At 48.2% G+C, this 15,406-nt stretch overlaps 1 protein-coding gene across 2 annotated transcripts in view; it reads right to left on the bottom strand.

Moving 5' to 3' along the window:
• Positions 1 to 10,645, bottom strand: part of LOC134410619 (lipid transferase CIDEC-like) — a 103,717-nt gene extending 93,072 nt beyond the window's left edge. Inside the window, exons 1-5 of one of the 2 annotated variants that reach the window (XR_010026282.1) lie at positions 10,572 to 10,645; positions 6,442 to 6,583; positions 6,198 to 6,347; positions 3,931 to 4,118; positions 2,593 to 2,853 (exon numbers count right to left, since the gene is read on the bottom strand). Coding sequence is in view for 1 of the 2 variants with exons in the window: in XM_063143983.1 (XP_063000053.1) it covers positions 2,685 to 2,853; positions 3,931 to 4,118; positions 6,198 to 6,347; positions 6,442 to 6,583; positions 10,572 to 10,624 (702 nt within the window). In the remaining variant the exon portion in view is untranslated. Of the gene's footprint in view, positions 1 to 2,270; positions 2,854 to 3,930; positions 4,119 to 6,197; positions 6,348 to 6,441; positions 6,584 to 10,571 lie in introns of those variants that run through there. The other variant, XM_063143983.1, reaches the window with a different exon arrangement.
• Positions 10,646 to 15,406: the final 4,761 nt, after the last annotated feature.

The raw sequence follows: 15,406 nt of genomic DNA, 5'->3' as shown, positions 1-15,406 counted from the left end.
TTTGTGGTTAGCAAAATGCAAAAGACAGTCTCTCTTTTTTCGCAAGCTCACCAAAAAGAGCCCTACCGAGAGGGGAATTGGCTGCCAGGCGCGGGCGTCGCGTCGATATCCATTCAATTGGATTTAGCACGGCGCATGCAGCCAGGAGTGGGAGTTCACCCGCTCTGCCTTGAAATGTTGAAAAAAGAAAAGAAAAAAAACAGCCTAAAATTGCAAAAGCAATTTTAACCTGGCACTATTGATTGTGTGTAAGTGTAGACGTTTGGTAGCTCCCGCCTCCCCCCTCCCTTTGCCCCACCAATTTTCAATAAAGCAGAAAGAAATTCTGCAAGCGTCACTTTGCCTTTTGTGGAGACGAGAAGACAAGGAACGAACAAGTAAGGAACCGGTACCTTAGATTCGGCAGTGCACCCCCCCCGCATCCCCCAGATGGGGAAGACAACTTCCACCATTTATTTATTTATTTATTTATTATTACATTTTTATACCGCCCAATAGCCGAAGCTCTCTGGGCGGTTCACAAAAATTAAAACCATAATAAAACAACCAATAGGTTAAAAACACAAATACAAAATACAGTATCAAAAGCACAACCAGGATAAAAACCACGCGGCAAAATTGATACAAGATTAAAATACAGAGTTAGAACAGTAAAATTTAAAATTTAAGTTAAAATTAAGTGTTAAAATACTGAGAGAATAAAAAGGTTTTCAGTTGGCGACGAAAAGAGTACAGTGAAGGCGCCAGGCAGACCTCTCTGGGGAGCTCATTCCACTTAGCCAGGAGCTGGTGGAAGCTGCAGTCCAACAGGTCTGGAAGGCATTTGGTCGGGAAAGGTTGTTACAGCGTGAAATAAAGGCAGTTTTGAAAGATTAATGAGGAATGGGGTGGAATGGATTTCGGCGTCAATAAAGTCAGGGCTAGCATTAAGGGCAGGCAGGATAGGGCCACACTGACAAGAGCCTGGTGGAGTTAAGAGCATCAGGTGAGAGCCCCCTCCCTCCTGCTGTCAACTGTAACTGCTGAACTTTGCAACTAAGATTGTAGTGCCTGAATTTGCTTTCCTTTCCCCCCTCCTCCTCCCTCTCAATCCCCCTTCCTTTTGTGTCATGTCTTTTAGATTGTAAGCCTGTGGGCAGGGACTGTCAAGAAATACTTTTGTAAGCTGCCGTGAGAGCCTTTTTTGGCTGAATGGCAGCATAAAAATGCTTAAATAAATAAATAAATAAATAAATATATCAGCAGAGCCCTGCTGGATCAGACTGAGGGTCCATCTCCTCCAGCACTCTGTTCACACAGTGGCCAACCAGATTTTATTTATTTATTTATTTATTAATTACATTTCTATACCGCCCAATAGCCAGAGCTCTCTGGGTGGTTCACAAAGATGTCAACCACGGACCAACCAAGCAGGATATGGTGCAACAGCACCCACCCACCCACCCATGTTCCCCAGCAACTGGTATATACAGGCTTACTGCCTCTGATACCAGAGATAGCACATAACCAACAGGGCTACTGATAGCCTTTGCCTCCTGGAATTTATCCAACCCCCTTTTAAAGCCATCCAAATGGGTGGCCGTCACTACATCTTGTGGTAGTGAGTTCCAAAGTTTCACTATGCACTGTATGAAGAAGTCCTTCCTTTTATTTTGCCCTGAATCTCCCACGAATCAGCTTCATGGGACATAACCCCCATTGGGTTCCAGTGTTATGGGAGAGGGAGCAAAAGGTCTCCCTGTCCACCTTCTCCACACCAGGCATAATTTTGTACCCCTCTATCCGGTCTCCCCTGAGCCTCCTTCTTTCCAAGCTGAACAATCCCCGCTGCTGTAACCTTCCCTCCTAGGGGAGATGCTCCAGCCCCTGGATCATTTCAGTGGCCCTTTTTGCTCCTCCATTGCAAATTGCTTGTTCACCTGCTTCAAGCTGTGGCCCAGACAAAGGAGGACGTGGGGAGGAGGAGCAGAAGATGCCACCGCTGACTTGCTCTCTGTTCCAAGTGATAGTGAGAAGGAGGAGGAACAGATGGCGATGATGGCAGAGAGAAGGTGGACTCCCCAAGGGAGGGCCCCCCACAGACAGCGCCTGGCCCAGGGGCCCTCAAAACCTGGAACCAGCCCTGGGAGGCATGACAGAGAGCCAAAAGAGATGGTCTTGTCTTTTTTGCTCCTCCCCAATCGAAATCGTTAACTCAAACGTTTGACTCAGCCAAATATGCAAGCATAGGCATACGGGGGGGGGGGGGAAACAGAAAAAGAGCCGTATCGTTTAAGAAAATTGTCTTTTAATGCTCGTATTTACAATCCAATGCAAGTCTACGTGAACGAGGCTTGGCAGGTAACATTTCTTATAAAATAATAATAATAATGTGTAGGCAGAAGAGACCGCTGGGCCCTTCTCAGCAGCAAAACCTGCCATCCAGCCCGCACGGCAGGGCCTCTTGGCAAATTGCAAGAGTCCATTACAGCAGGATATATAATCCGCGAGTGACGACGTGATAATGCAGCCGCAGGGAGACGTCCCGGATTCCCTGCAGCTTCTGCCGTGCGGCTTTGCAGGCACCAGGGAGGAAAAATGAGCGCTCAGTACTCCAGGTCCCACACTAGTCCGCGTGGTTGCCTCATGCGTGGGGTGCCGACCACGGCCGGCGTAGAGTCTGTTAGCAGCAGGGCAAACATGCTTCACTGCAGCATCTTTCTGGTGGGAGGGGACTGGAGGGGACGCGGGGGTGACGGCCCTCCCTCTTTCGGCTCGTCGGCAGCGTCCATCAACTGCTGCATGTAACAGGAAGTCCCTAACAGGACGTGACCGGTCGCTTGCATGGTGAAGAGCGTCCAGCGTAGAGCTTCCCTGCAAAAAGAGACGGGCGGGGAAGACCAGGTTGTCCATGACCCAGAGGTAGGGACGGATCCCAGTTTCCCAATCGAAGTTTGCTTCGTCCCAAACTTCGTCAATTTTCAAGTCTGCACGAAAATTCATAAGCGCTTTTGTGTGGATTTCAGCCAATACATCTAGGCCGGCATGCGTTTTTGCCCAAGGGACACCATTGTGGCAAGCGGTTTTCCTAACGTGATCATTTCAGAATGCTATTTTGCCTGCTTTTCTCATCTTTAGATGCATTTTTTCGGGGGGGGGGGGGGCAGAATGCCACATCAAAATTCGGAAAACTGCGAATTCTGAAGGAGGGATCGGTTTCGATTCACACAGGGATTGAAAGGTGCGAAAATGGCTAACCTGACCTTAAAATGCGGACAGACTGAGTTTCTCCCACATCCTTACCCATATGGAGATGGAGTTAACGCTGCAGGAGCCCTGTCCTCTTTTGTATCTGTTTACTCTAGTCTAGCTCCTGCAGCTTTAACTGTTATGATGGAGAGGGAATTTCACCAGGTGCTGCATACATACAAATGACACCTGCTGAAATTCCCTTTTCTATGCAACTGTTAAAGATACAGGAGCCCGGTCCTCCTTGTCATGTGGTCACCCTATTCAAGTCACCACTTCAACCCGTCAGGTGCCAGCTGTACACTTTTCAGGTGTGCATGTCCATATGTGGGGAAAGAAACAGTGGCGGCTCTAGGACTTTGATGGCCCTTGGGGCAAGACACCCCCCCCTCTCTCTGTGTCTTCTTTCTCACTGCCACTGTCACCAGCTACTCTGGTTTCTCCTCCTCTTTCTCCTCCTTGCTTGCTTGAAAGGCCAAGAACCAGGGAGCAAGAAGGCCGCAGCACCACCTGCTCCTTCTTCACACCATCACCAACGTTGCCTGGGCCAGAGCGAGACGCAAGTGGACAAGAAGGTTGCCATGGGGAAGAGAGGAGCAAGACCAGGGAGCTCTTGTCTGTGGGCCCCTGCTGGTGTGTGGACCCTCGGCCAGTGCCCAAACATGCCAACTCTTGAGGCCAGGAAGAAAGACAGATACTTACTTCATTATCCTCTTGGCTCCATAGCACTGCATATCATAGGACATGCTGTATGTACCGTAGAGCGTGGCCTTGACATTCAGGCAGCCAATAAAGTCTTGAGGATTGGTCTTGTAGAGGTCAAAGGTGACGCAGGCCACATCGATCCTGCGCTGGGGCTTGTGGGACAGCGTGAGCTGGTAACCAGCCGCCTGCCAACAAAATGAAGAAGACCGCATTTAGGAGGCCCTCAAAAGCCAGCTCTCGGTCAAGTCAACCAGGTCCTGAAGCCAGGGGCGTTGCTAGGCAACTTAAAACATCCAGGGGCCAGAGCAAAAGGACACAAATATATTATCTATATATGCAAATTTAGGATGACAAGGATTTCTTTAAATTATTTAAATTTCACCGCAGGGCAAAGCCAGCCAAATTAATTTCACAGCCGGATCTCCTCAAAACTATGCACGGTGTGGAGAACGTGGGTAGGGAGACATTTTGCTCCCTCTCCCATAATACTAGAACCCAAGGCCATCCCATGAAGCTGACTGGTGGGAGATTCCAGAAAAAAAGAAAAAGGAAGGGCTACTTCACACAGCACAGAGTTAAACTGTGGAACTCGCTACCACAAGTTGTAGTGATGGACATCCATTTGGATGGCTTTAAAAGGGGGTTGAATAAATTCCTGGAGGAGAAGGCTATCAATGGCTACTAGCCCTGATGGTTATGGGCTACCTCCAACTGGTATACACCAGTTGCTGGGGAACATGGGCAGGAAGGTGCTGTTACAACCATGTCCTCCTTGGGTCCATCTAGACAGAATGCTAGTCTAGATGGACCCTTGGTGTGATCCAGCAGGGCTCTTCTGATGTTCTTCATAAAAGTGTGCTTGAATTAATTTGCACCCTGCTCCAGATAAAACACAACTCAGTGATTCTTCAATTGCAGTTCATTCGTAGTCTCTTCCTATCACTTCCCCACTTCTCTCTTTGCCTCCTGGGTGAAAAGTGCCCCCACCTCATGCAACTAAGTATAGAAGAAAAGCTTCCATCGATACCAATGGCAGATCCCCACACTTAATTGCTATGGGGAGGGGGTTCGGGGGGCTATTCCAACATGTGGGGTGGAGAGAATTGACTCTCCCCTTTGCAGCTGCACTCCCCCTTGAAAACCAGCCCCTTCATCAATGGACACGCAGGGATCCGGGGAATAGACTTGAGGTTCTGGGAGATGGATCCGGGGCTCCATAGAGCCAGGCTTTGTGGAGGCACCCAGCGGAAGATTTGGCTTTTCCAATCTAAAGCATTGGCATTGCATTATACAGAAGTCAAGTTTCTAGCCTTCAAGATTAGCAAGTGCACATTGGTCCAACGGCTGAAAAGCTGGGACTCCGGAATTGTGAGTCAGAGAGCTTTGGCTATTGGGTGGTATGGAAATGCAATAAATAAATAAAACCCTAAACTCATCATTAAAGAGAATCTGTTTCCAGCAGTGCAACTCCATTGTGACTCTTATGTCCCATTGAAATCAACCAGAGGGCTGTCTTCATGGCCATCAGGTTGGTGCCTCCTCCCTCCTCAACCCCGCGGTTTCCCTATCCCAAGGAATCCTTGGGTAATCCCGACACCGAGGAGAGAGCATGAGGATTTGGGGAGGCCATCCGGGTCCCAGAGCCGTCCCTGCCCTCTTCCTGGTCGAGGGGGACCAATTGCTGGTCGCCTTCCACCAGGCTCCGCCCCCGGGTTGGCCCCAATTGGCCGCGGAGTGATGTTACACAGCAGAAGCATCATGTTGACGTCGCTCCTTTTGGAAAAGTTGGGGTAAACCCCTACTTTTTAAAAACACAGCATTGCAGGGAAGCCCCGCAGTGGCTGTGAAGCTGCATCTGCGTCATCTAACCGACGTGGCACAGATCCACAGCCACTTTGGGGCTTTCCCTGCATGTAAACACCACCACCCCCAGCTCTGGATCCTAGCCATTGTTACTATGGCCAACGTTGGCCATCAGTAGCCCTTTGCCAGGTCGCTTCAGAAGCGAATCCGCACGCAATGAGTGAGACACCGATCCATCCCTTCCACCCCTAGAGGCATCCTGTTGAGCTCTTATTTAACAACATAAGAACATCAGAAGTGCCCTGCTGGATCAGACCAAGGGTCCATCTAGCCCAGCACTCTGTTCACACAGTGGCCAACCAGCCATCGGCCAGGAATGAACAAGTCAGGACATGGTGCAACAGCACCCTCCCACCCATGTTCCCCAGCAACTTGTTCTTGGCTGATGCCCCATGGCTCACCTTGGCTGGGCGCCACGTCTGTCCCTTGGTCAACACCAGCAGCACCGTCCCCTCCTTGAGCGTCTGGAAGAAGTCCTCCGTCTCCACGCTGGTCCCGTCTTCATCCAGGACAACAGATAAGTTGCCTGCTATGACCAGGGCACTGCGTACCTGTAGAAACACGCGGCGTTGGGATTCCACCTGCCGTCGCCCCACCCCTCCGACTTCTTTTGAGGGGGACAGGGCCGTGGGCAAAATTGCTCACCTTCTCATGCAGATCGCTCAGGCTGTCGGCCATGATCCCCTTGCGCAGGGTGCGATCGCAGTTGCTCACCCGGTAAGGCCGGGCGCGGGGAGCGGGACTGGCCAGCAGGTGCTGCGTCATAGAGGCGCTGGCGGAGACACACCTGGGAGGACCAAAGGGAAAAATCATCAGGTGAGGAAGAGGTGGAGAGTGACGGGACGCTTCCCCCATAGCCTGTCCCAAGGGCATCTCCGCACAAAAGATGTAATTGGTAGCTCCATATTTATTCCATGATGACTGTTCCTGTGGCTTAAGGTTTTCTTTATTCATTTATGACATTTATATCCCTTTTTCCACCTGCAAGGAACCCATGGCGCCCTACACAATCTTCTTTCTCCTTCTCCCCATTTTGTCCACCTAACAACCCTGCGAGGTAGGCTAGGCTGAGAGTCAGTGACTGGCCCAAAGTCACCCAGTGGTTCCACGGCCGAGTGGGGATTAGAAGCTGGGTCTCCCAAATCCTGATCCAACACTAACCACTACACCACACTGGCTCGTTAGTCATTTCTTCGACAGCCATTCCCTCCCCATCAAAAGCCCTGGGAATAGGGGTTTAGGACCTAATAATTTTCAGCAACCTCCCCAAGCTGCATTTCCCAGGATCCTTTGGTGATGCTAACCATTGAACAGGGATAAAACCGAAATAAGGGACCTAAAGACGGTAGTGCGCTGGTAACTTCAAGGCTCGACTTCTGCAATGCACTCTACATAGGGCTACCTTTGTACCTAGTCCAGAAACTTCAATTAGTTCAAAATATGGCAGCCAGGGGCTGGAGCATCTCCCCTAGGAGGAAAGGTTACATCAACTGGGATTGTTTAGCTTGAAAAGGAGGAGGCTAAGGGGAGACATGACAGAGGGGTACAACATTATGCCTGGTATGGAGAATGTGGACAGGGAGACCTGTCCACATGTGGACAGGGAGACCTCTCTCTCTCTCTCTCTCTCTAAATACTAGAACCCAGGGTCATCCCATGAAACTGATTGGTGGGAGATCCAGGACAAATAAAAGGAAGGACTTCTTCACACAGTGCATACTTAAGTTATGGAACTCACTACCACAGGATGTGGTGATGGCCACCAATCTGGATGGCTTTAAAAGGGGGTCGGATAAGTTCCTGGAGGCAAAGGCTCTCAATGGCTACTAGCCCTGATAGTTGTGTGCTATCTCCAGTATTCGAGGCAATAAGCCTGTGTGCACCAGTTGCTGGGGAACATAGGCGGGAGGGTGCTGTGGCACCGTGTCCTGCCTTTTTGGTCCCTGGCCAATGGCTGGTGGGCCACTGTGTGAACAGAGTGCTGGACTAGATGGACACTTGGTCTAATTTAGCATCAGGGCCCTTCTTGTGTTCTTATGTTCTTATGTTCTTATTTGAAGGAACCAATAGAAAGAGAGGTGGACTCTAGCGTTGAAGAGTGGGAAAGTTTTTAATCTCTTTACACGAATGCCTGTACTGTTTAAAAATATTTTTTGTAAAAAAAACTGCTTGAAAAAGGAGCTCGGCGTTTCGGATCCGGCGATCCTTCCTCAGGAGCTGATTAGACAGAATAACATGAAAAAAGCAAAGAATTAAAATGGAGCCGTTAAAGCCTTCTTCATGTTCTCGTCGCCTGTTGTCTCTGCAGCAAACAGTCAAACCTCAAAAGGCGCTCTCCAAGGTGAAAAGCCAGTGTCCTGGCTGGTTCTAACTGAAACCTGGAGCAGATTTGCTGACCCATTGACATCGGAGCCACCAGCCCTCCACTGGTAGACGGTTCCAAGAAAACGGGGTTGAAAGCGCAAAGTTGTTTCAGGGAGCAGGAGAAATTTGGACAACGGTGGACAGAAGATGACCACCAAGGACATTTGGGGAGATAAAAGCAGGGAGGTAAAAGCTGGGAGTAAACTGTCCCCTTCCCCATATATTTCCAGACCTCATTTGTGGTGAAAGATGCATTTGCAATAGCCAGAGCGGACAGGCCTGGTGTTATTAAATCTCCGGAGCTTCTGTGTTTTGAAAATTGAAAGACTCCCCCTTTGCAAGGTCACCCCATTATATATGACTGCTGAGATCTGGAGTGACAAATAGCCTCTCTGAATTGCTCCAATGGCTGTTTCTCTTCTAGAGTGGGTGGGCGGGATAATCCTTTTTGAAGGGTAAAATAGAACTTAAGGCGCTACTTTGCCATCAAGAAAAAAAGCAAGGAAATAAAGCCTCCATCCCCTGCCCCCACCCCATCCAGCTACTCTTTCAGGAAGAGAAACAGACAAGGGGGCAATTTAAAGAGGCGACATTCATCAGTAATTGACCGGCCTGAACCAGCCAGCTTAATGCTATGGCCTGGAGCCGCAGAGAAGGAAGACTTCCATTTTTATTTACGTACTTCTTCAATCCACTTCTTAACTGCCTTTCAGTTGCCACGGGGCCTCCTAAGGCAGTTTACAAGCACACGAATATGATTCAAAACACAATAAAACCATAATAGAATAGATGTTAAATAAAACCAGTTAATATACAATTTCAAAATATTTGTCGGGAGCAAATGCCATAAAAGCCAAGGAGAACAAAAGAACATCAGAAGCGCCCTGCTGCATCAGACCAAGGGTCTATCTAGTCCAGCACTCTGTTCACACCATGGCCAAGCAGCTGTCGCCCAGGGACCCACAAGCAGGACATGGGTGCAGTAGTACCCTCCAGCTCATGTTCCCCAGCAACTGGTGCACACAAGCTTACTGCCTTGGAAACTGGAGGGCGCACATAGCCATCAGAACTAGCAGCCACTGATAGCCTTCTCCTGCAGGAATTTATCCAACCCATTCAAATTTTAAAGCGATCCAACTTGGTGGCCGTCACTACATCTTGTGGTAGTGAATTCCATAGTTTAACTCGGCACTGTGTGAAGAAGTCCTGCCTTTGATCTGTCCTGAATCTCCCACCAATCAGCTTCATGGGATGACCCATGATGACCCACTATCTGAAGAGTGCTCTCATGTCTCCCCTCAATCTTCTCTTCTCCAGGCTAATCATGCCTAGTTCTTTCAGTCTCTCTTCATAGGGCTTCTCGATCCTCCCAGTGTGCATGACATGGACTAATGGGCTCAAGTGACAGGAAGCCAGATTCCAGCTGGGGTGAAGCATGGCTTTATGGGAAACCCCCAGAGGGGCACCTCTGGAGACTGTCACATCTGGAGAGTACCAGGTTGAGGGAGGCTCTTTTAGATCATTGGATTATTATTATTTTATATTTGGAATGTTTGATTTGCCTGCTGGAGACCTTCAAGAGGCAGCTGGAGAGCCATCGGATAGGGATGCTTTAAGGTGGATTCCTGCATTGAGCCGGATTTTGGACTCAATGGCTTTATAGCCCCTTCCAGCTCAACTATTCTATGAATCCTTTCTGGCATGTCATCAGGTATTTTGATCCAGAATCTAGCTTCCTTCCCGTGAGCCAGATTCAGTTTTCCTCTTCCCTCCTCATCGCTTTTTCCTTTTCTGTCATGCCTTTTAGACCATGAACCTATGGGCAGAGACTGTCTTGTCCTTATTGAACTGACCTAAGCTGATCTGGGTGCCTTTTCATTTGACAAGAGAGGGGTGGGGGGAATCCTTTAAAAGTATAAATGATACACTACACAAATCTCTTGTCCCCAATTCTGGTTTTCAGTAACCACTCAGCATGGAAAGATGATGCCAATGATGCTTGAACAGAGAACTCTCCTAGTAGTAGGGACCAGGAAGAAATGTGTTTGGTTTGCATTTTAATATGCCCTTCCTGAACCAAATCACAAGCAAAAATGCAGTTTCTCTTTCGGCATTTGCCCTTCTCAGTTTTGCAACGCCCTCCTCCCCAATTAGAAATGCATATATTAGAGAAAATAGTGTCATTATGGTGTTTTAGTAGGGGAAATTACATGCAAAGATGAATGCTAAGCAGAACCGTAGACAGAAATGCAGAGAGGAGAAAAACCAGACAAAAATTGTACGAATGTGTGTTGATCTTTAAAAACAAACACCTCAAAGTGATGGAGAAACAGGACGGGACGGACATCAAGATTGGGAAAAGATAAACCTGAGTGAAACCTGGACAGAGATCTCTCCCTGGAGGTACTTACTTAGAGAGAGACCGCGGGGAGAGCAGGCACAGTGATTTCTTTGCATAATCCATCCTTGCAAGTGGAGTTCCGTCGTCTATAAGGAGAGAGAAAACGTGCTTACGAAAGAGCAATCTCTTTGGTGGACTCCGTTTCGGAGGAGGGCATCTCGATGACACAAGGGTACAGACAACAGCTTTGAGGACTGGTGTCAGTATCCTTAAAGGAAGTCTAGACTAGCAGGATGCAACCAAGATGATCAGGGGTCTGGAAACAAAGCCCTGTGAAGAGAGACTGAAAGAACTGGGCATGTTTAGCCTGGAGAAGAGAAGGTCGAGGGGAGACATGATAGCACTCTTCAAATACTTAAAAGGTTGTCACACAGAGGAGGGCCAGGATCTCTTCTCGATCCTCCCAGAGTGCAGGACACGGAATAACGGGCTCAAGTTAAAGGAAGCCAGATTCCAGCTGGACATCAGGAAAAACGTCCTGACTGTTAGAGCAGTACAACAATGGAATCAGTTACCTAGGGAGGTTGTGGGCTCTCCCACACTAGAGGCCTTCAAGAGGCAGCTGGACAACCATCTGTCTGGGATGCTTTAGGGTGGATTCCTGCATTGAGCAGGGGGTTGGACTCGATGGCCTTATAGGCCCCTTCCAACTCTGCTTTTCTATGATTCTATGAATCTAGTGGCTCCGATGTCAGTAGGGCGGTGCATCCGCTCCAGGTTTTAGCCAGGACTTTGAAGGAGCTCTCCAAGGTGCTTCAAGTCTTGGACAGCTCCTTTAGAGTCCTGACTGAAACCTGGAGCAGATTCACCCACCCCACTGACATCAGAGCCACCAGCCTTCACTGGACTAGCTTCTCCAGAGTTACTAACCAAACCTGTGAACCAGAGGTCTTTCCCTTGCCATGATGCCAGGTGTTGGCTACTATTTCAGCTTCCCCCTGTGCAAAGTCTGCATCATACTGTCCTACCTTCCAAGGTAGGATGTACATTCTTGATTCCCCCCTTACATGAATTGGTATCTTTTTTTGTATTTTAGAACCGAACCACCCCTGGAAAATTCCCCAAAATTGAATTCAGCCTTTGGGAGGGAAGGGGCCCCATCCCTCTGATACAGATCGTGCTAGAGAAATGAAGACATCGGCCACGTATTGCTCCTTAATAGCCCCACAGTTCAAACTTCACATGGTCCACATCATGCTTCCAGCTCTCTGACCTGAACATTATTTCTCAACACCAAGACACAGGGCAGCACTAGGTCTGAAAGATGCCAGCCTTGGGTAATATGGTCTCCCTCCAACCTGGTGCATTTGAGAGGCATCAGACTTTAACTCTCATCACCTGTGGCTGGAATGGACTACAACACCCATCATTCTGGCCAGAGTCGATGGGAGTTGGGTGCTCTCCAGATGTGTTGTTGGACTCTGGCCAGAATGATGGACTATACTCCCATCTTTCTAGCCAGAGCTGATGAGAGTTGCAGTCCAACCCATCTGCAGAGCCCCCAGTTGGGGAAGGACGGTTTCAATATGTTTACCCTCCCCCCCCTCAGCTTCAAGGAGGACCCTAAAACCACTGAGATGCAAAAGCCAGTCCTATAAATAATACACTGCAACAGGGGTTAAGCAGACGAAAGTCATACAGAGAAAACTTTTCAATAAGCAATTCCTCTCAAACGTAGTATCAAGGTTTAGCGAAATAATATTTTTTGTTTCGAGACAGGAAAAGTCCAAAGAGCTCAGAGCCCTGGCAGAAACGCATCAATGGTAATCAAATCACGGCCAACCCAGCTGTTTGGAGCATTAGATCACCCGGAACACAGCATGTAACCTAACCTGGGCTTCACCTGCACCCTAAAACCAACTTACGAGGCCTAGAAGGAAAAACTTAGCTCCACACCACATAGTTCCAACCAAGTTCCACAGGTTAAGGGGAAAATTCCCCTTTAGCCATGGCTCCATTCCAGCCCCCCCCCCCCAAATTAACTGCTCCCGAACTCCCCGCTGGTACAAGCCCCCACAGTCCTAGAAGAAAGTTACCCTTGGGTGTCAGGATGTTACCTTCACGGCGGCTGAGCTGTCCCAGTTATTCTGCCGTTTGTCCCAGTGGCTCACTGTTTATAGAAGCCAAGCCCTCGCCCGCCCTTTGAACAGGAAAGGGAGGGGTGGCCGCCGGGACAGAGTGCCTGCCAGCCAGCCAGCCAGCCCGGGTTGCGTCAGGCTGCACACGAGATCTTGAGCAGACAGAAGGTGTTAGGTAATCAGGTCAAAGGAGAGCACTGGGTGGCTGACATCACACCAGACAGCTGCACCCTGGCCTGATATGGGTGAGAAGGCCATTGAGATGCACCAGGACACCTTTGCCACAAGCTAGAGATGTCTATTTATTGTTTTTGTACTTGGCCATACAGCATTTAGACTATAGGACTGGGGAAAACACTGAAAATATCCCATGGAATATTGTCTTTTGGAGTATTATTATTATTATTATTATTATTATTATTATTATTATTATTATTAAATATTATTATTAGTCTTTTGGATTATCATCATCGTCATAATTTCTATACTGTCCAATATCTGAAGTTCTCTGGGTGGTTTACAACAATTCATCAGATAATAAAGTTCAGCAGAAAATATAAATATATAGAACATAAATATACAAGTTAGACAGCAGTTCCAATAGAACACGAGACCTGTTGAGACGGCTGGCATAAATGCCCCAATCGTATGCCACTAAATGCCTGGGAGTAGAGGACGGTCTTCACCTGGCTCTGAAAAGGTGACAGTGATGGCACCAGGTGGGGCCCAAGTGATGAAAAATGGAATTCTGCACTCCCTCCCCGGGCCAAAAATGGTTCAGCATCCCTGGATTAGAAATGATTGCATATATTTCAGTTTTCTCCCTGTGTTTCCCCCTGGAAAATTGGTGTTCAATGGCTTCAAAGTAGGGATGTTGCGGGTGCCTGACCTGGTCCGAGAGTCTGTTGAATTCCCCTGCATCTGCCTCCTTGGACCCAGGGGGAAGCTGAAATAGTAGCCAACACCTGGCATCATGGCAAGGGAAAGACCTCTGGTTCACAGGTTTGGTTAGTAACTCTGGAGAAGCTAGTCCAGTGAAGGCTGGTGGCTCTGATGTCAGTGGGGTGGGTGAATCTGCTCCAGGTTTCAGTCAGGACTCTAAAGGAGCTGTCCAAGACTTGAAGCACCTTGGAGAGCTCCTTCAAAGTCCTGGCTAAAACCTGGAGCGGATGCACCGCCCTACTGACATCGGAGCCACTAGAATCATAGAAAAGCAGAGTTGGAAGGGGCCTATAAGGCCATCAAGTCCAGCCCCCTGCTCAATGCAGGAATCCACCCTAAAGCATCCCTGACAGATGGTTGTCCGGCTGCCTCTTGAAGGCCTCTAGTGTGGGAGAGCCCACAACCTCCCTAGGTAACTGGTTCCATTGTCGCACTGCTCTAACAGTCAGGAAGTTTTTCCTGATGGCCAGCCGGAAACTGGCTTCCTTTAACTTGAGCCCGTTATTCCGTGTCCTGCACTCTGTGAGGACCGAGAAGAGATCCTGGCCCTCCTCTGTGTGACAACCTTTGAAGTCTTTGAAGAGTGCTCTCATGTCTCCCCTCAATCTTCTCTTCTCCAGGCTAAACATGCCCAGTTCTTTCAGTCTCTCTTCATAGGGCTTTGTTTCCAGACCCCTGATCATCCTGGGTGCCCTCCTCTGAACACGCTCCAGCTTGTCTGCGTCCTTCTTGAATTGTGGAGCATCAGGTACGAATGGGGAAATTTGTCAGTTTCAGACTCTCATTTTTCCAAGCTTAGGTTTGGTTCATACCACACTTTGAGGAAAAAACCCATTTACATGAAAATGTATAAGCTTCCTTGCACACATTCCTAAATAATAATAATAATTTATTTCTTACCCGCCTCTCCATTTTGATCGAAGTGGGGAACAATAGTAAATATAAAATACATAAAACTGAATTAAGAACATAATATACCTTGTTAAAATGTCCTAAAAACATTCTAAAAACATCCTAAAATTCCCCTGGATAGGCCTGCTGGAACAGATCAGTCTTGGGAATGTACATTGATGGTGCTATATAAATAAATAATAATAATAATAATTGGGAACTTTCTTAAATGCTGATAGACTGTCAAGTTAACGAGTGTCCTCCGGCAGGCCATTCCACAGTCTGGGAGCATGGCTTCTGGTACACAGCTTTGTGTAATACGTGCATTTGTTCTTGGAAAGCAGTTTTCCTAACATAATGCATTTTTAAAGCTGTTCACGAACACATGCATTTTTGTAAGTATCTTCCCCGAATATACACATTTTTACATGCATTTGTTTTTACTGGAGAAGATGATTGTAAAATCCCAAGAAGTGTGGCTTACAAAAGGATAATTGAGTTTTGCTTCACATTTGGTTCGAAAGTGCAAGATCCTGTAAATCTGCATTGAAATGAAAACCAAGCTCCTTTCTTCCCCATGGCCTCCTGATGAGAATGAGGCCTCCGTCATCAGCGAAAGGAGCGGCCATCTCTAGATGATTAGAGCCAACCACAACTTTACATCTCCTTGCAACATTTTCTCCGAGTCTTGGGCCATTCTTTCCCTCCCGTGGGATGGCCATGAACTGTGTGCTCCTCAACTTTGGCCAGATGCTATCACAGAGAAGGGCATATGCTTGTTGTCTCAAAAGTTTAGGTTAACTATTTGAAGCAATAGATTTCTTTCTTCTAGGGCTGTGCACGAGCCCCCCCCGAACCGCTTCGTGGCCCGATCCAGAACTTTCGGATCAGGCCTGAACTGCTTCGGGTTGATCCGACCCTCACCCGCTCCACT

Source organism: Elgaria multicarinata, chromosome 18 (genome assembly GCF_023053635.1).
Source record: "Elgaria multicarinata webbii isolate HBS135686 ecotype San Diego chromosome 18, rElgMul1.1.pri, whole genome shotgun sequence".
Lineage (NCBI taxonomy): Eukaryota > Metazoa > Chordata > Lepidosauria > Squamata > Anguidae > Elgaria > Elgaria multicarinata.
This window is presented reverse-complemented; position numbering and strand designations above follow the sequence as displayed.